The 24879-nt window shown below is 34.7% G+C and overlaps 3 protein-coding genes across 3 annotated transcripts; 2 read left to right on the forward strand and 1 right to left on the reverse strand.

The window, feature by feature from the left end:
* Positions 1 to 511: 511 nt before the first annotated feature.
* On the forward strand, positions 512 to 3203 carry LOC103026398 (cytochrome b-c1 complex subunit 6, mitochondrial). The gene is made up of 4 exons (XM_007244154.4): positions 512 to 642; positions 1751 to 1783; positions 2011 to 2172; positions 2979 to 3203. Exons 1-4 carry the CDS (start codon positions 598 to 600, stop codon positions 3009 to 3011), a joined length of 273 nt encoding a protein of 90 aa, XP_007244216.1. The 5' UTR covers positions 512 to 597; the 3' UTR covers positions 3012 to 3203.
* A 697-nt stretch (positions 3204 to 3900) lies between these two features.
* lrrc41 (leucine rich repeat containing 41) lies at positions 3901 to 13165 on the forward strand. The gene is made up of 11 exons (XM_022675393.2): positions 3901 to 4152; positions 5126 to 5212; positions 5315 to 5391; positions 6418 to 6862; positions 7791 to 8030; positions 8838 to 9068; positions 9886 to 10032; positions 10449 to 10547; positions 10852 to 10980; positions 11735 to 11807; positions 12107 to 13165. The coding sequence occupies exons 1-11, from the start codon at positions 4077 to 4079 to the stop codon at positions 12324 to 12326; spliced, it is 1824 nt and encodes a 607-aa protein (XP_022531114.2). The 5' UTR covers positions 3901 to 4076; the 3' UTR covers positions 12327 to 13165.
* Positions 13166 to 13559: 394 nt separating this feature from the next.
* rad54l (RAD54 like) lies at positions 13560 to 23478 on the reverse strand. Its single transcript, XM_022675392.2, has 18 exons — positions 23185 to 23478; positions 22367 to 22453; positions 22012 to 22125; positions 21871 to 21931; positions 21259 to 21394; positions 21088 to 21157; positions 20611 to 20899; positions 19871 to 19995; positions 19629 to 19779; positions 18866 to 18992; positions 18684 to 18758; positions 17382 to 17512; positions 16516 to 16626; positions 16288 to 16411; positions 15791 to 15869; positions 15509 to 15688; positions 14854 to 15017; positions 13560 to 14053 (listed from the first exon to the last, which is right to left on the reverse strand). The coding sequence occupies exons 1-18, from the start codon at positions 23185 to 23187 to the stop codon at positions 13852 to 13854; spliced, it is 2229 nt and encodes a 742-aa protein (XP_022531113.2). The 5' UTR covers positions 23188 to 23478; the 3' UTR covers positions 13560 to 13851.
* Positions 23479 to 24879: the final 1401 nt, after the last annotated feature.

The raw sequence follows: 24879 nt of genomic DNA on the forward strand, positions 1-24879 counted from the left end.
CGTAAAAATACAATAAAATAGGAAGTATAAAATTGTGTTTTATAATGGACCAATTAAGTAAAATCGTAGTTTATAAATGTTTCATTATTTTTATGCTAACAAAGTACGCATTTTCCTTATTGCATAGAAGTATAGACTTTTAGAAGACTTTTTGACGTGCTAGGGTTAAAAACTCCAGTTAGCTTTTAGCTCACCAACCTGCCAGCAACTAAAGTAGCAGTAATGCTAGCGAAACTGTTGATAGAAAACTGTTTATTGTAGAAAAATATAAACGTACAGGTAAGGTGTCTTTGCTGTTTTTGGAGAACAGTTTGTTATATTTTTTTAATTTAAAGGAATATATTGGAAAAGTAGTTAATTAGTATTTTTAACTTGAGTTTTTAGCCGTTTAGCTCCATTGACTCCCATTCATTAAGGGCTCACTCGCGGGCTCCCTCTATCGGTTAAGAGTCGTTTTCTGATATAAATGGGGGATTATAAGTGGGCAGTCTCGCTAATAAAATCATAAATGCCTTAGTTTCGTGCTTCACGTTTCCGCTCAGTGTCACACTGTCCTCTACTGCTGTCGGCGAGCTGTAGGACAAACCGGCTGAAATCATGGTGTTCGAGGAGAAAATGATCCAGAACGGAGAGCCTGATGAGGTGAGGGATTATAAGATCCGCAGTTTATTAAAGACTGGGTTTTAGTTTGGTTATAGGGGGGTTATTTACTGTAACTGAGGTTGGTTAGGGGCCTGGAGCTCATCTGACGCCTTTCTGAAGCTGCTGAGGTTTACAGTCAGTTCATTCAGCTGATTAAAACTGATTAAACTGTTCTCTGTTGTTACACTGATCTGAATAATTACTAAATACAGCTCTACACAGTCTAATATTAATAATATTATTCTATAATGCAGCTCACAGATATCTTATTTCAGAAATAATTAGCTGTAAACTATATTATTGTCACTTTTAAGCCCATTTTATAATCACTGACACTGACAACTCTTAATATAATAAAAATACCCTTTTAACACCCTTTTAAAAATTAAAATTTCGACTGAATTTACTTTACTTCTAATTATCTTTATCCAAATACAGGTCAAATTAACCCACTATAGCATGTATAATACAGGTGCATTTCCAAAAAAATGAATATCTTAAAAAAAAAATACTTTATTTCAGTAATTGAGTTTAAAATGTGAAACTCATATATTATATAGATGTATTAAACACACAGAGTGATCTATTTTAAGCATGTATTTATTTTATTGTTGATGATTATGGCTTACAGCCAATGAAAACCCAAAAATCTGTGTCTCAAAAAATTAGAATATAATATAAGACCAAGAGTCAGCAGAGAGAAGCATGAAGTGCTGCAAGATTTTGTGCGAATACTCTGTACAGACTTTTGACACAGTGGATCAACACCAGCAGATGACATGCCTCTCCAAACCATCACTGATTGGTGGAAACTTCACACAAGACCTGGCTGGGTAATATTGTTTTAAAAGAAAACACACGTGTCGGAGGACGTTAAGTCCTGACCCTGATTGCAGGAGACTTGAGTTGAGGGGGGAGGGGTGGTTTAATTGGAGGAAAAAAAAAAGTTTTTTGGGGGGAAAAAAGAATAGATGGTTTCACTTAAGTGATATTTCTATTGATAGCAACTGAAAGGTCGTTTTAAAATTTAAATCTGAATATTAAATGCATTACTGTCTTCTCAAATAACTGTGTTTCTGTTTTTTTTTCTCCAAATTATTCCATTTAGGAAGAAGAAGAAGAGGATGAGGAAGAAATGGTGGTATGATAAATAAACACAATTTTACAATTGTTAAAAAAAAGCTTGTCGAGTTCTGGTCTGGAGGGGCCAGAATTCGGTGTACTAAATGATTTTTTTAACCATACATAGTATTTTGGCAGTTGTTGGTAAACAATCAAGCACTGTAGTATGTAATTTATTGTGTGTGTGTGTGTGTGTGTATGTGTGTGTGTGTGTGTGTGTGTGTGTGTGTGTGTGTGTGTGTGTAGGATCCCTTAGAAACAATCAGGCAGAAATGTGAGGAGACGGAGCACTGTGTTCACGCACGGGAGAAGCTAGAGGCTTGTGAAACCAGAGTGGGCTCTCGGTCTGAAACTACAGAGGACTGCACAGAGGAGCTTTTCGACTTCCTGCACGCGCGTGACCACTGTGTGAGTAGGCCGTCTTCCCCATCCCCGTTTAAAAACTCAAAAACAAAGTTCTCCATGTATCACTCCACCACATACAGGTAACATAGTAACGATGCAGCGCTTACAAACCAAAGAGCACTGCTACAAACAGAGCAGCAATGGAACTATTTTAACTGGCGCAGTGTTTATAAGAAAACAGATCATAGTTTCTCATCCTCTTTAATTAAAAAAATAATAATAAACAGTGATAATGGAGCTGTGGTATGATCACCATAATACACTCAAGGTTCATGCTATAACATGTAATATTGGGACAGTGCCAATATTACAAGTTACAGCATTTCCTTTCGTGTATTATTGGTTAATTATACATATTTAGAATGATAAGTCAAATTATGCATATTCAGTCTGAGATCCACAGTAAATCGCCTTTAGAGTGATGAAATACATAAGGCACTCCATCCAGCCACCGTTAATCCATCATGACCTTCATCAAACGTGAAGTATCTACATGCAGTTACAAAAAAGTGGAACTGGTAAAACTTCTTAAACCAAACAGTTTAGATGACAGGAGCACGCTGCAACTCTAGGTAGACTTAATGTAACAAAGTCCCTGTTTTTAGACTAGCAAATTAAAGATATGCTCCATCTTGAGTTGAATGAAAACCTACTACCATGCCCGGTGCTTTGGATCAAATGATCTTGATTTTATGGTGCATTAAACAAATAAAAATGACTGAATAATGACTGACTGTTTTGAGTAATTTGTAAGGACCAGTTCATCCAGCACTTTTAACACGTGCTAATATATGTTTTCTGTCTTCCAGGTGGCCCACAAGGTCTTTCATTCAGTCAAATGAAGACCCTCAGACCCTCTAGATGAACTTCTGCCCGTATCAATATTGAGTTCCACTGTTATTTCCAGTGATGTGATTGCTGAGTTTCTTCAGATCAGCCTACTGTACCTAACAGCTTGTCCAGTGTGTTTATGTTGATGAATTGTGAATACAATATTGTAATGTGTACATCTTTGCAATAAACATTTAAGTATATCAACTTCTTGTTGTCAAATTCCTGGTTAAAGTTATAAAGGCTATAACCTTTCCAAGCCCATAAACTGATTTCTCCATGAAAAGCATAGTTTTAATATTTAAATTTTTAGCCTTAATTGAGGCTGACATAAATGGATATGTTAAAAGATAATTGATGTGATAAAATCATATTTATTATACTGTAAGGCATCAATTTAATGTGATTGTCTTTGTAATGGCAAAAGCAGGACTACATGTCTGCTTGCATCCACAAATAGATTAAAGGTTCGGAAAAAAATGTGTTTTTGTAATTCTGTTTATTAATAGTCATTTTCAATAGTAAGTGAGCTATTTTTTTAAAATGATAATTATATATTTTTTTATTTGTACTTTAGTTACATTTAAAAATCTATCAATTGAGGTTTTGAAGCATGAAAATATTTTAAAATAATTAAACTATTGTTACTATTTAAAAGTCTGTCATTAAAATATTTTTACTAATTTATCAATTAAGTTTTTTTATTATTTGGTCTAAATAAATAAATACATAGTTAATAGTAACAATAAAAAATGTTAATTCTATTTTTTTACGTTTTCAATAACATTTTATAAATATATAATTTTAAAATTAGAATTCAGTTTTCCAGTGTGAAAATAAGGACTTTTTAATTGCAGTTTAAAGTCGTGACTTTTATTTTGAAGTGTTCGTTTGCTTGGTTGTGGAATATTCACAGGCTCAGCTAGTTTAGCTAAGCTAACTATAGAGATATTGGGAGGGAAATGTGTGGATATATTTCTCCTGTTTGTCTCTGATGAACAGATTTTTCTGAGGGTGAAATTAGTGAAATTGTGGAATTTCTGTAGTAACTGTGAGACCCGGGCAGCAGCAGCAGTATGTTATCTACCCTGGTGTCCCTGAGTATCAGAGCAGTAGCTCAGAATATGGACCTGCTGGAGCAGAAAATCCCTGGTAAAATTATCAAATTACACATTAATAATTCACTGATACAGGAGTGCTACACAAAATCTGTTTTAAAAATATGTGATAAATATTGTGGTGTCTTAAAACGGCAACATTAATGTAGAAGCATTTTTAAAAATATATGTATCCTAAAATAATTAACCTAGTTAACCTAACATCTTAAAATAACTTGGTTTTAAACTCAGTTACTAAGTCATTCTTGTGAAATAAGTTACTGTGTCATTATTTAGAGATAAATTATTATTTTTTTTTAAGATATTGCATCCAGATTGTAATTTTGCCTTCTCAATATTTTTTAAATTTTGCCATTTATTTAAGATACAAATCTAAAGTAATTACTTGGTGCCTCAACATAATGACTTAACTTTAGGTCTGTCACAATAACTGTGTTTGTTTTGACCATATACTGTCCCCCCCCCACCCCCCACCCAAAAAAATAAATTAAGATAAACAACATTATTGTAAATAAATAAAAAAACTATTTTAATCTTTTATAATTATTAAGATTAATTACTGGCTATTGAATATTTTAAATCATCATAAATAAATAAAACAAATGTAACAAATAAATATGCTGTTTTTAATGCTAGTTCATTTATATTATATCATTTATAATATTGAGGTCAGCAAAAATTATTGAGGTCGTGTAGGTTACACTTATTCATTTATTAATTATAAATTAATATCATAATTATCTTATGTCCTACTCAACATCCTCAGTACTAGTTATTTATTTTATTTTCTTAAGTCATTATAATGAAAGACTTTTTCATTCTTTTTATATTTTTTTATGTATATATATACATATATATATATATGTATATATATATATATATGAAATAAATTTAAAAGCTTTCTTATTTTGATATACTTTCTCTTTATATGTTTTTTTCATTTTTTTTTTAGACCTGTGTAATACTATTGGCATGACAATGATAATATAATGTACATTTTTTTCTAGATTTGCCAGCTTCACTTCTCAAAGATTTGTTGCCTCACCTGAACATGTTCTACCTGGACAGAATTGAAAAAACTGCACAACTTAAACGTAAGTTACTATAATAGTAACTTCTGTCTGTCTCACTCTTTCTATTATCCATCAGTGTCTGTGTAAAAATGGTAACTGACAAATGATCTGTTGTGATTGTAGGAATTTCTACCTCTCTCCAGATTGTGTGGGCAGATAAATGGAGGGATTTGAATCATACATGGCGTTGCAAGTTAAAGGTTGTGTGTTTTTTCTTTCCTTTTTGCTTTGACTTTTTTATTTTATTTAGTTGACAGGGACAATGCTCATTAATCAACAAAAAAACAACTGTAAATAAGCTGTAAAGGCTGTAGTCTCTGGCCAGCTCTATGCTCTATGCAACTACGCTTTTTAAGGAACCACTAAACCATATATTTCTTTCATTAATAGCTGAAATGTTTTCCTTTAAAGTAATGAAACATACCAATTCTCCTTAATTTTTTTTACAAAAGTGGTCTTGCTTTAGTTGAGGGGGATGTTACTACCACCCCGCATGTTACGTCCAACCATTTGCATCTCGCTGCTCAGCCCAATCAGCTCTCCCTTTTGCCCCGCCCCTAAACCTATACATCACTCAGTGCCCCTCCTAAACTACCACTTATTTTTTTTTATCATTTTTCAAATTGGAGCTGAGGGTGGAGTCAGCTAAAATCAGGGGGTTTAGTTACCCTTTAAATTCTTATATAAATGGTGATGCTGAAGACCTTATAATCAGTGCCATTATTTTATTATTATAAAAAAGTAGTAGAAATATCATCTGTAGTAAATCAAATATAATTTCAGTAAATTCTAAAGCACAAGTACTTCAGTCTTTCATCAGTGTAGCCTGTGCAGAAAATTAGTACCTTAATATTTTTCCATGTTTTTTTTTGTGTGTTATAAAAACACAGATTAAATGGCATTAGGAACTGTGTACATAAAAAATACACACATATAAAAACATATGGTTTGTAAGGGTCCAGATGCCTCCAAGCCCAGAAAAGCTGACACTCACTTCTGGATATGGTTATCATAAGGCCTCTGTTTTATACAGTAAAGTTTTATGTTGCCTTATGTAGACAAAGGTTTACCAAAGGAATCTGTTGCTCATGTGGGTCTATCAGCTTTTACTGAATGATAGTTCTTGATGCAGTGCTGAATTTAGCATCATCACTGTACATAAAACTACATTGTCAGTTGATTCCAGTGTGTGTTTACTAATTCACTGTGGTGTTTTATTGTTTCAGTTCATGCAGCCTGAAGAGAACTGGAAGCAGAAGTGTCTGGAGAGTTTGTTCCACATGGTTCTGTTGAGAAAGGCGGAAGTGCAGAACCTCCTTTCAAATCTGAGTGAACATGCAGTTCTGTCCATGTCAGCCAAACACGTGCAGGTGCTGACGCTCACGCTCGCCGTGCGAGGAGGCTGCCGGCTGGCTTCACCGGACCACCGACCCATTCTGTCCCTTCTGGAGAAGAGCGTGAGGTGTCTCAGGCTGTTTGATGCAGAGGCTCTTCTCCAACATGGAAATGCAGAACTTTTATTCGTTCTCCATCGTCTTATTGACCACGGCTCTGTGACTGAGGTGGTTCTGAAGAAAACTCCTGACTGCTCTCTGTTTAGCTGGATTACTTTCAGATGTAGAGGACCTTATAGGACCAATTCTCAGTCTTCAGCAACTACAGACTCCAGGGGTAGGCACTGCAATAATAACTATATTAAAATAATATTAACTGTAGTAGTAGTAGTAATAATTAAAGATAGCACTGTATTTTTTGTTGGTATTGGCCAAATAGTGATAATTATTAATAGCAATAGTAATATGCTATTTGTCTTATTTTCAATTTAATAAATAGTAAAAAGTGCTTTACTCATAATTGTGTACTAGGGGTGTGATACATCATATCGGCCTCAATAATAGAGCATTTATTTTTATTTTTTAGGCGATTTTTAAAAAACATATTATAGTGGTATTCTTGAAAGCAGTCTGTTTTGTATTTGTTTAGCTGTTTTTACATTTAAGGTTATTATTTATTTATTTATTAATAAATGTGTTTGTTTGCATGTCTTGTTATGTTACACTATTTTATTTTTACATTATTATAATTTAATTACAAAAAATATTTTAAAAAGTATTGAAAAAAGACAAAAATGACATTCTTCAGTTTCTACTGAATGTTTAAAAATAAATCATATTTATTCTAATTAAAACCTTTTTTTGTATTGGAACTATGTTCTTGAATTTAAAATGTTTTCTTATATTGCTAAACATGCTGTTTTCACAAATAAAGCTAAAAATACTGTGATATTGTTTTAAGGTGTTATTGCCCACCTCTAATGTGTACTGAAAAGCTAGATTCCTGTAGGGCTTAACAAACAAACACATTTCTTTCTGGATTCTTTTAACTGATTTAATTTTCTGAATTGTATGTCTGTTTCCTTCTAAATTGTATCATTTTTGCAGATACTGAAATTATGACCTGATTTCCATACCTGTTTTAAATGTAGCTCTATTGTTTTGCTAAAGCATTTTAATTTATTTCAACTGTATAATTTTTAGCAGTATAATTATAAAAATATTTTTGATATGATATTTTTTTCTCTCTCACCCTCTCTTACCAGAAACCTCTCATAATGCAGATCACTGGGCAGAGGAGGGACCATCCGCACCCAAGTGTCCTCGTTTAGATCTGTATACTGATGAGAAGTTATGCAGCATCCTTTCTCCGTTATGTAGCTTTAATGAGAGATGGCATGTGGATCAGATTCATTCACTGGATCTGGAAGTTCGTTCCTTGGCTACAGTATCTCGACTGCTGCCGTCATGGTTAAGCCTTAAGTCCCTTCATCTTTACGGAACCCGTAAGTTTAACAGCCAATATCTGCTCACTTTTTACACAGTCTAATAATATCAGAATATTACCTTCTTACTGTTTCTGCATTCACTCATTTCATTAGCTTTGCTAGGCATATTGGAGCAATTTGTAGTTCTGTAAATCTAGACTGTAGTTCTTCTCTAGTTTCTTTGCATATTTTATTAATTCACCCTGTTCTTCAATAGTCAGGACCCCACAGGATAGAAAACCACCACAAAGCAGCTATTATTATAATAATTATTATTATTATTATTTTTTTAATTATATTATTTTTTATTTTTAATTATTATTATATTATTTGGGTGCCGAGTGGTTATTCTCAGTACTGCAGTGATTAGCACTGATTAGCATGGTTGTGGTGTATGAGGTGTTAGTACGTGTGTGTTGTGCTGGTACAGTGAGTGGATCAGATACAGCAGTGCTGCTGGACTGAGAATAGACCCCCAACCAGAAATATTCAGCCATCAGTGTCTTGTGGGCAGCATCCTGTATGCAGCGTCCTGTTGGCACAGATAAATGATTAGGGAATGACCATCACAAAACTGTGCAGTAACAGATTTAGAGCTTTTGTTTCTTATTTTACTATGTACAAGGTGGAGCAGCTGTAGGTATGAGTGTCTAATAGAATGGTGGACATTGAGTGAATACAGTGTTTAAAAACTCCAGCAGCACTGCTGTATCTAATGCACTCATACCAGCAAATGGGTGTATGTTCTCGTGTATGCTATACGCTATGGGTATTTTAGGCAGTGTAATATTAGAGCCAGTAAAATGTATGAAATTTTGTATGCAGAGCCCCTTTGGGAGGATGAAGTGGCTGGCTTTTTAGCGTCCCTAAGAAAGCTTTGTCTGAACCCGCATTGTTCGCTGAGGGACCTGAGCATGGGTAACGTCTCCAGCCAGAACCTCTTAGCTGACCTGCTGACCATCAACCCGAGCCTGCACAGCCTTTCACTGGACATCAACCCACCGCGGGACAACACAGTTAAACCAGGCCAGAGTTTACAATTCAGGCAGGACACAGGTAATTTGCTGCACTTGGATTTCTTAATCATTTTATTTAAATTTTGACAAACATTCAAAGAAAATGGAATCACTTATATAAGATTATTATATGCATTTAAAAAGGTATTCTGTCTAGATTTAAATATTGTTAAGTATATACTAAAAGGTAAAATATTAGTTTAGAATATTGTATTCAGACGTTTAGAAGCATCTTAAACAGTTCCAGCCATAATCCAGTACACATATTAAATGTCTTAATTGTTTACATCTTCATACAAACCCATCATTTTGAAACCCATCATTTTTAAAAATTAATCAGCAAAAAACAGGGTTCATACGGTCATGAAAAACCTGGAAAAGTCATGGAATTTGAAAATAGCAATTTCCAGGCCTGGATACATTGTGGAAAAATAAAAATACCCAGAAAGTTTTGGAAAAGTCATAGAAATTTGGTTTACAAATCTTTGTGTTTCAGTTTAGCGATGGAGAAAATCTATTTTGAGTTAATTCAGTAATTTAGCCCGACACAATGTAGATCTCAGCATATAAAACACACATTACTATTAAAATACTGTAATCAATTTTAATTATAGTTTTTGTGGATTTTTGGTTTTATTGTCCATGCCTGCACTGTTTTTAAAATCATATGATCGTGAAAAAATTGCCTTGAAGACATGGAAAAGTCATTAAAAAATCATGGAAATTTATTGGTTAAAAAGTGTATGAACCCTGAAAAATATTGCATTTATATATATATTGCAGATCTAACTGAAAACGTAGTTGTAGTGTAAATATAATATGCAGACTTATTTTTTTTGTTATATTTTTTAATACAGAACTCTCTCTGGAAAAACTCTCATTGAAATCAGCTATAGTTCATACAGTCAAGAACTTTCCAGCTGTGCTTCAACACGCACCAAATCTCAGCAGCCTTTACGTCTCTGGAATACATCATGCCCACCTGTTTCTTCACACTCTGTCAGGTAATACAGCAAAAAAACAAATCAGCTGATACATCAGTCATAACACATAAATACACACGACTATGGAGACATGGGCCACCCAGTAAACTTAAGCTGTGATAATAATGTGAATATTTATTGGATTTGCATGATATTGTGGGAACTGTAGTTGTTTAGGAGTATTGTTATGTGTCTGATGTCTTATTTGTCTTCCTTTCTGCTCATCCTCCTCGTATCTTTAATCTTTCTGTCTCATATAGAGAATGTGACCCATACTCTCATTTTATCTCATTTTATATTTATTTCTCTGTATTCTCAGTATAGAATTAAAAGTACTCTGATTTCAATGTCTTGTTTACACTTGTGTGTGTGTGGGTGTGTTTAATGCTACATCCCTACCTCAGTGTGATTTATATGCAAATAATATTCTCTTTCAGAATCAAATCCTCTCTTAAAGGTACTAATATTGGAAGACATAAGCTTGACGAACTGTCACCAAGAAATTATTCATCTTATAGAGAACTCCAACCTAGAAGGTAATATAAAATAACACTATTAGTAGGAATAATTAAAAACCTTACCCTTATCATAAATGTATAATTCACACAAGCACAAACTTATATAATATATAATAACATATATAACAGTATCCTATTAATTGTTACAAAGCATAAAGTGATCACATTACTTGATAAGAGTCTTGTTGCTAATGCAGTTAAAATGCAACTTTTAGAAACTTTTTTCTAGAACTTTCTAGAAATTTTCACTATTTTCTTTTTTACAGACCACCTTATTTTATTTAACATCGTCTAATACTTTTCCTGCATTTTGTTATTTTAGAGTTATCACTGAAAGACTGCAGACTACTGGAGAGATGCACAGAGAAGAGGGATTTTCTGGTGCCATTTGTGGTGGCAGTCAGAGGGCTGAGTTCACTACACACTCTCTCACTGTCTCAGAATCGACTGGGTGAGATCACCTTTAAGATCATTTACTAAATACTGTTTAGACGACAAGATTTACATGAAGTTTTACATGATGTGATGTGATGTCCATGACCAGTTCAGAAATCTATATGCAATACATTTAACTGCTAACGTATATACAGGGGTTTGACAATGAAACTGAAACACCTGTCATTTTAGTGTGGGAGGTTTCATGGCTAAATTGGAGCAGCCTGGTGGCCAATCTTCATTTATTGCACATTATTGCACCAGTAAGAGCAGTTAGAGTGTGAAGGTTAGTTCAATTAGCAGGGTAAGAGCACAGTTCTGCTCAAAATATTGGAATGCACACACCATTATGGGAGACATACCAGAGTTCAAAAGAGGACAAATTGTTGGTGCACGTCTTGCTGGCACATCTGTGACCAAGACAGCAAGTCTTTGTGATGTATCAAGAGTCACGGTATCCAGGGTAATGTCAGCATACCACCAAGAAGGACCAATCACATCCAACAGGATTAACTGTGGACGCTGTAAGAGGAAGCTGTCTGAAAGGGATGTTCGGGTGCTAACCCGGGTTGTATCCAAAAAAAAACATAAAATCACGGCAGAATTCAGTATGCACCAAAACTCTCCCGTTTCCACCAGAACTGTCCGTCACCACAATCAATTATTGTGTTTAAAACCAGGTGTTTCAGTTTTATTGTCCAACTCCTGTATCCCTCACAGATAGATTCATACAGTTTAAAGTTTAAAACTGACACATTTTTTTCCAACAGCAAAAAGTGCCATAGAGATAGCAGATCTGTTCTTAGGAGAATGTCCCAGCAAAATAACAAAACTGGACCTCAGGTAATATTGATAATATGGTGTATGTTGTACATGTATATGCTTTTTACATTGTTAATACCTGAATATGACACCATTTAAACACCACATCTCATCATATGTTCAGAGGATGGTTTCCCAGACAAAGATTAGGCCTAGTCTTTGACTGCATTCCTTTTATATATATATATATATATTCTCCATTTACAGTGCTGTATAGCCCAGAACTAGGCTTAATCCCTGTCCAGGAATCTAACCCTACATATATTTGTTGTTTATTGATGCAAGTCATTTTGTAACTTTCTGTTTTACCTTTTGTTCAGTTCAAACTTCATACTGCCTGCTGATCTGCTGGAGTTCAGCCAGAGGGTGGAAATGTATCGTCCTACTCAGCGACTCACACTGGACCTGCGGTTTAACCCACTCGATCGTGACCCTAAGGTGAAAAGTGAAGCCCTAAAAAAGCTCCTCCCCTTCTGTAACATTCTGACTGATGACTGGGACTCCAGGTCCACCATGGCTGATCATGTCAGCGTGATGTGAGGAAAGATGCTCTATCATACATCTTTTTAGGGGTGTGAATCACAGGGCATATCACAATACATTATTGTGATTCTGTGATACTCGATATATCACAAGACGATACTCTACAGTACTTCACAGCATCTGTGTTTCTAAAGAGAATTAAATACTTCTAAATAAGCAAATACCAGGATTTAGGGATTTATTGGTTTCAGTTTCACAGAATTTGATGTCCAATATTCTTAAGGGTTTTAGATTGCCTACATTTCAATAAAAATATCCATATTTGATGCCACATATTGATACAATATATTGAAATATTGATATATTGTCTTACCCTTATTCCTTATGTACTGAGATATCCTGAAACTGATTATTTTCATGTTTTCGTTCATTTAAAATGGGATATTTCATTACAGAAAACTGAGGTTTTTAAAAACATTCTTTAAGATAGGATATTTTTTATTGTTTAGAGTATATGGTTGGTCAACATGGTAAAATATAACAACAGTTGAAGACTTTATTCATATCAAAGTAATAAGCTTTTCTGAACCTGTATTCACCTAAAAGTACTTCTGTGTAACACTGAACACTCATTGCTTCATATTATAAATCATGATTTAGTTACACACCTGCTCGTACTGTGGGTGGTTATTTGACAGCTAGACTCCATGAGTTAGTTATGATGGTCCCAGGTGCTGGGATTATTCTATAACCCATGCATTTTATATGTTTTTGTATAATTGAAAAAATTAGACTTTATTATGTTTGTGCAATAAAACATTTCTAAAATGCTGTTGTACACCCTGTGAGCAATTCAATCTCTGTTTAAGTCATTAAAAATATTTATAAAAATGAAATGGCGAGATCTTGAGCTTTCTGTTTCTCTGCATGGCATGATTTATTTAAAAAGGAAAGCATATCTCTCTCCTTGCTCGATCTGTCAGTTTGTGTGGAAGGCGATGTCTTGGTAGGTGTGCAGGTGTAAAATACTTTTTCTGTTTTGGATGATGGATTGAACAACAGTGCTCCTTGGGATGCTCAAAGCTTGAGATATGTTTATATATATATATATATATAATCTAACCCTGCTTTAAACTTCTTCTCCACTTGATCTCTGACTTGTCTGGTGAGTTCCTTGGTCTTCATGATGCTGATTGTTCACTAGTGTTCTGTAACAAACCACTGAGGCCTTTATAGAGCAGGTGTTTATATTCATACTGAGACTGAATTACACACAGCTGGACTCTAGTGCACTGTAGGTTCCTGTCCTTTAATGGCATTTTCCCTTACATTACTTTTATTAGGATTTTTATTTATTTTACTGGAAGTATGGATTTTTGCATAATTACACAATGAAAGTAAATAAATAAATGCAATTTTTACAGGAAAAAAAGGAATACAGAAATATATACAGAAATGTACAGAAAGAGTCTTTGTTCACACTCCTCAGGTCTGATCATTCCAGCTGTAATAAACCAGCTGAGCATCATTTTTTTTTTGTCCATTTTAAATTGCTGTGTGGAGTGTTTTTGGGTGTGTTTGTTCAGACAGCTCCTCTCTGGTCTTCGTGAGAGCGCTGGTGGAAGACGAAGGAGACGGCAGCGTCCCAACTGGCCTGGAGTACAGGATCCTTCAGCCCTCGTTTGTCTGCGCAGTGCTGCCAGCAGGACAGATCACTGGTGCAGTCTGAATCCTCCGGAGGGGGCCGAACCTGTCGGCCGTTTACGCACCGCCGACAACGGAACCTGGAGATGACAAAGAAAAGAAAAGGCAGAAAGTTATTTTTTAAAACCTCATAGCTGTGTGAGAAATATGTGAAATAACATTAAATCACTGTTAGAGGATGACATGTCACCAGTGTGGAAATACTGGATATTAAAACAGGACATTTAATGTGTACATTTTTATCTTGTGAGACAATGCAGAGCATTTCAGAAGCCCTGTATTTGCCTAAAAAAAGTTCATATGAGCCACCGTCAATCTGTGATCAACCAATTTAGCTAAAGGACAATCAAACTCAAGATCAGACCCAAAAACACTGATTAGTCCACTTCTAGTTTTAAAAGTGGGAAAAGGCTTGAGTTCTGGTTTCTGAAAGAGTTCAGTCTGTTCTAAAATCGGAAACATTGCTTTGTGATCCAATACATTGGATATCAGTAGGTGAGTTATCAGATAAGTCAGATAGGGCTGCAATTATTGATTATTCAGTCAACTAATCTAATAATTATTTTTTTGGATTAGTTGATTTTTGGGCATTTAATTGAAAGAAAAATCCCCAGATGATGTTTAAATGTGGAAAGTCAGCGTAAAAAGTTAAAATGTGATGAGTTTGGGCACATTTTTGGAGACATATCAATTTAAGTTTAAATAAAGTTAGTTAGCCCATTGCAGCCCTAAACTAAAATCATCTTAAATTAAATCAAATAATCTAAAAACAAAAAATAAATGCTGGTTATCACAATCTTATAGGGCACATGACTTATTTTGCATTTAGGTGATTAATGTTGTTTATTGCCGTGTTTTTTTTGTTTTGTTTTTTTTTTACCGGTCGTGAGTGTCGCTGAGAGTCTCTTCATTCAGGGCGAACAGTTCCCTCAGTTCCCCCAGAGAGAAATGCCTCTCTACATCCTGCTCCTCATCCACCACACAGCTGCTCAGAGCCTTCTTATGAGCCTGTCTCTGCAGGATCTTTTCCTCAATGGTCCCAGTCTGTACGTACACACACATACACACACAAATAAATCAGTATTAGAAGTAAAAAAAAAAAATGATACTAATCTGCAAAATATTCACCCCCGCCAGGAAAAGCACTCCTTCTCGGGAGCGTGCACGCACATCTTCTTGGCTTTAACTTTTTTTTTTAGAAAATGAAAATACCCAAGATGCTGTTCTAAGTTACGCTGACTCCTAAGAAAAAATTAAATAGTCATGTCACCTGCAGTCTCTCCCATGAGGTCTGCTTTTCCTGGTGGAGATGCTGAATTCGGCAACTGAATTCGGAATTCGGCAACAAATCTGCACCCCCACCATGAAAAGCACCCCATCTCAGCAGCGCGCACACGGCCTTCTTGATAAAAGCGCTTTAAATTTACTTAGAAATACACTCTGCGCGGGGGTGCTTTTCCTGGCGGGGGTGCTGAATTCGGAACTTCAGAAATGGATTGTTTCCATCCATTGGGCTACCCACTAATCCCCCTTACCGATAGCAGTCTGTAAATGTAGCACGTCTTCCTCTGGCCATCTCGCCACACTCTCGCCATCGCCTGCTCGTCATTGGCTGGATTCCAATCCGGGTCAAACATCACTAGCCGATTTGCTCCAATCAAATTCAGGCCACACCCTCCTGCTTTGCTGCTCAACATGAAGATAAACTCTGGATTCTAAAAAGGTAAAAGGAGAGTGTGACTAAAGGATGTCACTGAAAAAAAGACAGTAAATAACTGTAATAACTGGGATAACTATATAACTGGGTATATACTCACGGAGGGGCTATTAAATCTTTCAACGATCTTCGCTCTCTTCTTAATAGACATAGTTCCATCAAGTCTCACATACAGATACCTAATTTAAGAATAACAGTAACAATCATTTAGAGACTTAAAAACTTAAAGGGTTTTATATCAGATACATAAAAGATGCATGAAAACTGTGATAAAAAAAAAACAGGGTTATTCCACCAAATATTGACTTCTGAACTCTCAAAACTTTAACTACTAATGTGAACTTTTTTCTTTGCATTATTTGAGATCTGAAAGCTCTGCAACTTTTTTGTTATTCCAGCCATTTCTCATGTATTGCAAATTGTATTTGGAATTTTGGAGAAATGTCTGTAGTTCATAGAATAAAAAATCCATATTCATTTTACTATACATAGCAAAATCAGGTCTCTTTATTTTTTCCATAATTAAGTATATATTTCAAACTCACACTGATTTCAAGCTTTTAAAATGAAATAAGAGTAAATATTAGTCTCACTCACTTCCGCGTGCGACACAGTTTTTCGAAAAGGTCCAGAGTCTGTGTGTAGTTGGAGACCAGCACCACTTTATCACTGGTGGTGCTTCTGGTCATGGCTAGAATATAATCCAGCACCAACATTTTCCCTAAAAAAAACAACAACAAATAAAGAGATGGAGATCATGCATCTACAGCAGATTTAACAAACAAGAAACAGAGTTTAAAACAATTAATTAGAAACTCAGCTGACCTGAGAGCTGTGGCTCTACACCTTTAGTAGAGTAACCCGGAGGGAACAGATCCATCGCTCCAGCAAAGCCTTCCTCTCCATCCACACACTTCTCATAGATCAGTGAAGGGTCTGATATAGTAAGGGGAACATGCGCACACAAAATCAACAGCTTTGAATAATTCAAAAATTTGAATTTCTCACACTCATTTAGGAAAGACTTTTCATTTTTTCAGGATTTATACACTTTTTAACTAATATATTTCCATGATTTTTCCATGCCTTCAAGGCAATTTTTTATGACCATACTATTTTAAAATATCAATGAAGACATGGACAATAAAACCAAAAATAAACTAAAACTATAATCAAAACTGATTATAGTAGGTCTAAAATGAATCAGATAAAATGTTGACATACATTTTTTTTAAATAAAATGTGTGTAAGATCCTGAGAGCTCCGTTGTGTAGGGCTAAATTACTGAATTAATTACTGAATTAAGATTTGTACCTAAATTTTCATGACTTTTCCAAAATTTATCCAGGCCTGGAAATGACTATTTTTAAATTTCATGACTTTTCCAGGTTTTTTTTACCATACAAACCCGTTTTCTTCCTAAAATATAAGAATACGAGCATTTTAAAACTTAAAATTGATCTGGTCTGCTGAATGATTAAAATACATTTGTACACTTGAAGTGTTTTCCCATTAAAAAAAATATAAAAAAACACGTGAGCATGTTCTCTATGCTTATTGGTCAGAGCCGGGAAGTAAATACAGAAAGAGGGTCCTGTGTTCTGGACCAGTTTAACATGGAGCAACGGCAGAGATACAGTAATACATGTAAACACAAACAGCCTATAATGAATAAATGTCTTAACACTCACGGTTACAGAGTTTTTTAAGCGAGGTGATGGAGGACAGAGAGGACACGCTGATCTTGCCCTGCTGCAGACTCTCCACAGGCTTGGCCTGCTTCAGGAACAGTTTATACAGCTCCTTCTGCAGAGGAGTCAGCCTGCACAACACAGATATTACACAACTTAATTAAAACGCACACACACACACAATTTACATAAAAATAATTCATATTAGTTATTATCTAAGTAATATTTCATGGGGTATATAGACAAAAGTCTTGGGAGACCTGTTTCTTGCAAAATTAGGGGTATTAAAACAGTATTTTTCTTGCACCTCATGGATGTAGGCCTGTCACAATAAGACATTTTTGTGGACAACAAATTCTTTAATCAATCATATATTGGTAAATGTATATTTTTTTTCTTCACTTCTTTACTGCATGACTGGCTAAAATACTGTTCACTGTTATTTATGTGAACGAACATACAAATAATTACGATAGAGCATATCACGATTATCAACTATTACTAAGGTCATGTCCATTTATTGTACGATAAGTTGATAATGTAATTATCGTGACAGGCCTACATGGATGTTGCTCCAATATATTCCGGTGAACATTGTTCTGCTGCTCCGGAGCTTAAAGCTTGGGGGTCTTTATACCTGTCTAGCCCACACCTGGCTTTCAGCATGGTGCCAAGAGATCAATACTTAACTGCTATAAATGTTGGGCACTCCCAACCAGATCTTTTGAATTTTTTTATTTTTTCTTAATAATAATAAGTACAGGACCTCTACTTATAACAATATTGTGAATATGTTGCAAATAGCAGGAAAACAAACCTTTAGTTTAAATATATTAATTTTTATCAAATTAAACAATTAAACAAAACTTGTACTTCAAACTTTGTAAAACTTTGCCACACAGTTTCTTTTTTTTTTTTTTTTTTTTTTTTGGCCCAACCACCACCCCCCCCTCTTCGGAGGAGAATTAATACTTTATTTTTATTTATTTATTTTATTTTTTATTATTATTATTACTATTATTATTATTATTATTATTATTATTATTATTATATATATTTTTTATATATATATATATATTTTGTGTGGATATAGTTGTGGGAGTTCAGGGTTGGAAGGATCGGAGTGTGAGGTACAGGAGGGGGTACAAGAAGAAGAAGAAAAAAAAAAAAAAAAAAAACTAAACAAAAAACAAACAGTTTCTTATAAATGACTGTTAACATGTAAAAAAAAAAACATGTAATTTGTCCAAACTTCTCAAGTTTCCTTGTAACTTTACATTACTTTACAAATAAAAGCTTTACCTGCAGCAAACAACTTGCTCAATCTTCACAGGAAGATACTTGGAAAGGATGTCTGAGGTCCTTCGGATCAAACACCTGTAGAAACAGATCAAACATCATGTAAAATGATGTCATCACGTCACAAACATCAAGTGCTGCTGTGAAAAATGTCTGAGAACGGACACGCTGTAGCTGAATCTGACCTGTTCACAACGCTGATCAGCTCTTTCAGTTTCTCCTCCCCAACAGCTCGGTCCTTATCACTGGCGTCTGCATCACGACCCTTCAGTATGGGAATCTCAAAACGCTTCTTAAACTCCTGAGCTGTGCCTGTGGGAGAAAAGGAGGAATGACCAGAAATACAAAATGAAAATAAAAAATCAAAAACATAAAAAAAAAATAAATAAAAAAATGAAGGAAGTTTGTGGTCGTCCAATGTTTCCTCTTAAATCCAAGATATTGGACAGTCTCTCTAGCACTCTACTTACTGAAGGCTCATTACTAGTTGACAAGTTGACTGCATTTATCAATAAGAGCACTAGTGTGGTAATTTAGTGATTAAATATTTAAACATTTAAAAATATATTATTTTATGTTATTTTACTTCTGAAAAACTGTAAAACTTTCTAAATAGTAATTTTAAACAATTTAATCTAATCACACTAAGTTTACACTGATATGCCAAAATGAATGTAAGTTGATCATAAAGTGTTACTATAGAGGACAGCTTGGGAAGATCCACATCTGTATAAGTTTTAAGGTTTATTCTTGTGAATGAGGTTCAACACTGACTAAAGAATGTACGTTTTCAAAGTTAAAGCAAAGTCTGATACACAGTGCCATATGTATACAGAGAATACATTACAGAAGACATTACCACCCACTGTGGACAGTGCAAATAGACAAGCATAGGACATATATATACAGTACATATCATTAATAACATAAAAAAACTAAACCACCCACCAAGAATACCAGCATTCACAAAGTGCACCAGACTGAAGTATTCCAGCAGATCGTTCTGAATCGGAGTGCCAGAGATGAGGACTCTGCGCTGAGCGTTCATTGCATTCAGAGCCTGGTACGTCTGATTATCTGAGTTTTTTAACCTGTGACCCTGAGATAATCAAACGGGAAATAAAAACACACTTATTAACCTTCACCTGATTAAATACTGATAATTAATATTACTGCTAAAAATGTCCTACCTCATCACAAATGACCAGTCCAACTTTGCCTTTGTGTAGGACCTCAGCGTGAAGCCGAAACGTTTCATATGAAATGATCAAAATTGGAGTCGGGACCCTCAAGCCATGCTGGGAAATGAAGTTTACTAAAAACACAAAAACATGGCCTTTTGAACAGTGTAGTGTATATGCAAAAAAAAAAAATCATGTGCACATAAATTTACACTTAATGTAAAGTGTAGTTAATTACCCAAGGCTATAAAATCCACACTGTAGCCCTGATAAAATATATGGTTACAGATAATTTAGATTAGATTAGACTTTACATCCACAGTGCAACAAAGACTTTCCCTCCACTCACAATATCAGAGATTTTAATTCACATTTTATCAAGTGTCTATATGCAAATAGAAGTATAAACGTATGTCTATTAATAGTTTGTATTAATATGGCACATTTAAACAGTAATACATCTAATGTGATTGAATTGTGTCAAAAAAACTCATGGAATGTGAGGGAACTTATTGGAAGGAAAACTGCCTCTTGTTTTTTTTTTTTTCTTGCTTCAGGAAAATATTATAATTAAATACATTTATTTAATCAGAGGCTTTGTTTTCTGTAATTTTCAGTGTCTTACTGTTGCACTGGTGCACCATATCCAGGTTGTTCCTTAAGTGCATTTTATAAATTACATTGCAAAAACTACTGATATCCAAGGATGCATATTTCCTAAAAAAAAGAGAATCCCTATTTTTATTTACCAAGCTTCCGGTCTATTTCCTCTTTGGAGCCCCCATCGATAGCCACAGGTTGCACTCGGCCCCCTAGCCACTTCGCCACTTCGTTGTACCAGTTCCTGACCAAGCTGGATGGAGAAACCACGATGGCTTTGTCAATCTCAGGTTTAAAATCAGGGCTCTGTCTGAGCAGGGTCCACACCAGGGTGATGCACTGCAGAGTCTTCCCCAAACCCATCTCATCTGCCATGATGCAGCCGTACGAGTCCGGAATCCTCCGGCCCGTCACACACTCCCACAAAAACTTCACACCCTGCAGAAGAGTTAACAGTTAGGAGCGTGCTACATAATAAAACACTGCACTTAATAATGCATAAATTAAAATCTTAATTAGTTTCTGAACGAACAATGACTTACTGTCTTACCACATTTACATTATACACTATATACATTATTTTAATTTACTTAATACTCTTTTAACCCTAAAAACCCTGATCTTACCTCTCTTTGATGGGGGCGTAAAACTTTACTGAGAACTGGATCCACAACAACATGTACAGGCACCTTGTCCCTGCAGAATGGAAAGCAAGAAAGAATATAGTGTCAGTACATAAAATATGTTTATGTATGATGATTAAATAAATTCAGTATATAATATAGTACATGACTGACTTGTCTGCTTTAATGAGCTCATGGGCACTTATAACAGGCGGTTCATAAAGAACCAGTGCTCCATCTTCAAATGGGTCATGTAGAGCCTTTCTCACACCAGCCTTTTTTAAACCCAGAGCCCGTAATCCCAACGACCCTGTGTAAAGAGAAAAGTGAAAAACAGATATGCATAGATATGTATTGTCAATTATTACACTTGTAATGTTACTTGTAATGTTACTTATCCTACATGTATCCTGCATTGTTTCTTGACAGCTTGTATTTGTATTAAAGCTGGGTATTATAAGGTTATCTCAATATTTTATCGTATTATAACACATTTTCTTATCAAATCAACAATAAGATTTGACTGTTAAAATGTAGTTAAGTATCAAATGCATTTACTTAAGTCTAAACCAACCACACAAATAAGTTCCAATCCCCGTGTAAAATGTTATGCTGTAGAAGTGGTTTGAATCCATTCTATTCAACAATAACTTTCTTTTCTTATCTGTTATTGAAGCACCACTTTTTCCTTTAACTATAAAGATATATAGTTATATATTTATTAGTGTATTTACTTAAATAGTTTGTTACATTACTACACAACCAGTAATGACATATATATATTACCTGTGTAATTAGGAATGGGAATCTTGAACGGTCTTGAAAGAATACTTCGAATAAAAGCTTCCTGTGAAAAGAAACAGTTATATCTTATTAATGTCGGAACTTTCAACTCTCAATAAATCATTCGAACATATTATGACTTACATGTGCGTTGCTGTCCACACACACAGGGCGGTTTGTGAGCTGTGTGAGAGGCTTCCTGTATGGAGATATGTAGCTTTCTCTGCAGTCTTTCTCCCCTTTCTTCCTTTTAATCGGCTACAAGACAAAATATAACAAGAAGTGATTTATGTGTTAGAAAAAAAAAAATTTTACTACCTTACTTACACTTCTTAACACTGATACACCTAATCGAACATGGTATAATGGATAATACTGGATGGACAATATGTCTAAAAGAAGTCATACTATATGATTACAAATATAACAAAATGCTGTAAAGTATTAAAGAACTTCTCCAGCTTCATATCTTTAGAGAATCAGTACAATAGTTACTTACAGTGTCAGGATTCCAGTCCTCATCTTCAGATCCTGAATCCTCTCTGTGTTTTCTTTTGGCAAGCTGACTCGGTGCAAGACTTCTCCTCTAAAGCATTACAACAGTTTATTAGCAAGACCAACTTGTATTTTTAACAGTGTGGGCAGTGTGCAAAGTCCTGCTGGAAAATGAAATCCACATCTCCATAAAAGTTGTCAGTAGCAGAGGGAAGCATGAAGTGCTGAAAGATGACATGTCTCTCCAAACCATCACTGATTGGTGGAAACTTCACACTAGATCTCGAGCAGTTTGGACTATGTGTCTCTCCACTCTTCCTCCAGACTCTGATCCCTTGATTTACAAATGAAATGTAAAATTTACTGATGATCAGTGATGATTTGGAGGAGAGTCATGTCTGTCATCTGCTGGTGTTGATCCACTGTGTTTTATTATCAAGTATAAACTCAGTGCAGTTTTGTTTTCCCGCAAAATCTTACAGCACTTCATGCTTCCCTCTGCTCTGAAAACTTTTAAGGAGCTGTGGATTTCATTTTCCAGCAGGACTTGGCACACTGCCCACAGTACTGACAAAAACTGTAAGCCATAATCATCAACAATAAAAAAAAACAAATGCTAAAAATAGATCACCCCGTGTGTAATACATCTATATTATGTATGGGTTTTACATTTTGAACTGAATTAAGTTACTGAAAAACGTTAGTAAGTTTAAATAAAATTAACAGATAACGTTTAATAACGTTAATACAACACAACAAACAAGATTTATCTAGAGTATAAAGTTAGATAAACTACAAACATTTTGTCTAAAAACTACTTACCATCGCTGCTGCGGGTCAGAGAGTTTAGTTCTGTTTAGGGTTTAAGGTTTAGGATTTAAGGCAGGTAAACTTATAGTAGGAGAGCTGCGAGCTGCTGAAATTAACGCTGATTTATCTCGAAAACTCTCCGTTCAGAAGTTTAAATGGTCCGTGGATTTTCGATGAGCAGATAAGCTGTTTAAATATGTTAAGTCTTCATGATAAAAAGCTGGAGATCTTTATTTATATTTGATTATAACTCAGCTGCAGTTCTCGAGGCGCCATGGTTTATTATTAAACAGCCCGCCCGGTCTGACGCCGCGCAACTACGGGTCGCCTCAAAGCTCAAAGCGCGTTTCTATAATGAGAAGCTGAGCGGTACAGCCTGTGTGGATTCACTGATAAATATAATTCATATGTTAATAATAATAATAAATTAAATTAATGAATAATTAAATAAATACAACTGTGTAAAACAATAGTGTAAATGAATACAAATATAAACTTAATGATTGGCTATTTTGAATATAATAAGATATTATATTAATATAATAAATAAATCAAAGAATGTTTTCATAGAAATATAGTTTTTCTGTATTTTTTATTTATTTTCAAAATTGTTTTTGAAAAAAATAAAAAATAAGGGACACATATGGCTACCTAAAAAAAAAAAAATATTTAAATTGTTTTTGTCCTCCACATTAATCCCCTGATCTAAACCTAATGAACTGAGATGGTGATTTGAGGTGATTTAATTTAGTTGGGATGAGCAGCAACTATTGTTCAGCACCTCCAGGAACTCCTTCCTTCAAGACGCTGAGAAAAAAAAAAATATTCCAGGTGACTCTCCCTCATGAAGACACTGAGAAAATACCTGTTTCTGGTTTGTTTAACATCTTTTGTTTACAAAATAATTCTGCATGTATTCCTGTGTAGCTTTAATGAAGCTTTAATGTTTTAATATTAAATTTACAATGTTAAAAATCATAAAAAAAATTAATAAGAAGAGGTGTGTCCAAACTTTTGACTAGTACTGTAAATATGTCTTAAACATGAAAGTGTAATAAATAAAAATAGAAACTGGCAGTATAATTTACACAAATCTACCAGCAGGTGGCGCTGTAGACTTGTTCATGATGGACAGCTTCAGTCTGATAGGAGGAGTCTTGAGACCTGAGGGAGCACAGCTGAAATTAGTATTATTAAATAGACCTTAAAAGGTCAGTGTAAATTTAGGCAAATTTTGATAATATTACTGCATTATTTCCACCCATTTGATATAATGAAGAAGAAGTGGGTTTCCATATTTTTTCCAATTTTATAGTTTTTAATTTCTGCATCTTCTAAAACCTTACAGAATAAGTTTTTTTTTTTTACTATTATTTTATAATGGATTGAATTATACCATGAGTTTCAAAAGAAGATGCAAAAACATTTTGTCCCCACAATTCTGTGTGTGACATGCAGAAATAAACATTATATACATAATAAAATGATTTCCTTACTCTAGGAGACATACTATTAAGGTAAGTTGAATCAGGAAAAGCACAAATCTGTGCAGGAATCCTCCTGCCCTCTAGGACTGGAATGACCCGACTCTAAACAGGCAATTGTGAGGCAGGAGTGTAATCCTTGGATTTTCAGCACAACAACAGCCTAGAGCAGAGACTCTTAATTCTGGTCCTGGAATACCACTGCCCTGCCTGTCTTTGTGTT

This window comes from Astyanax mexicanus, chromosome 5 (assembly GCF_023375975.1).
Source record: "Astyanax mexicanus isolate ESR-SI-001 chromosome 5, AstMex3_surface, whole genome shotgun sequence".
In the NCBI taxonomy this organism is placed as follows: Eukaryota; Metazoa; Chordata; class Actinopteri; order Characiformes; family Acestrorhamphidae; genus Astyanax; species Astyanax mexicanus.

Bases quoted from the DNA above. Each gene is read 5' to 3' on its own strand.
- LOC103026398 (XM_007244154.4), top strand. From the start codon at position 598: ATGGTGTTCGAGGAGAAAATGATCCAGAACGGAGAGCCTGATGAG. The intron at 643-1,750 runs GTGAGGGATTAT...TATTCCATTTAG, and splicing joins AGAACGGAGAGCCTGATGAG to GAAGAAGAAGAAGAGGATGA. The intron at 1,784-2,010 runs GTATGATAAATA...GTGTGTGTGTAG, and splicing joins AGGATGAGGAAGAAATGGTG to GATCCCTTAGAAACAATCAG.
- lrrc41 (XM_022675393.2), top strand. From the start codon at position 4,077: ATGTTATCTACCCTGGTGTCCCTGAGTATCAGAGCAGTAGCTCAGAAT. The intron at 10,981-11,734 runs GTGAGATCACCT...TTTTTCCAACAG, and splicing joins ACTGTCTCAGAATCGACTGG to CAAAAAGTGCCATAGAGATA. The intron at 11,808-12,106 runs GTAATATTGATA...CCTTTTGTTCAG, and splicing joins ATAACAAAACTGGACCTCAG to TTCAAACTTCATACTGCCTG.
- rad54l (XM_022675392.2), bottom strand. The intron at 21,395-21,870 runs GTAATATATATA...CTCTTTACACAG, and splicing joins TCCCATTCCTAATTACACAG to GGTCGTTGGGATTACGGGCT. The intron at 20,900-21,087 runs GTAAGATCAGGG...ACTCTTCTGCAG, and splicing joins TACGCCCCCATCAAAGAGAG to GGTGTGAAGTTTTTGTGGGA.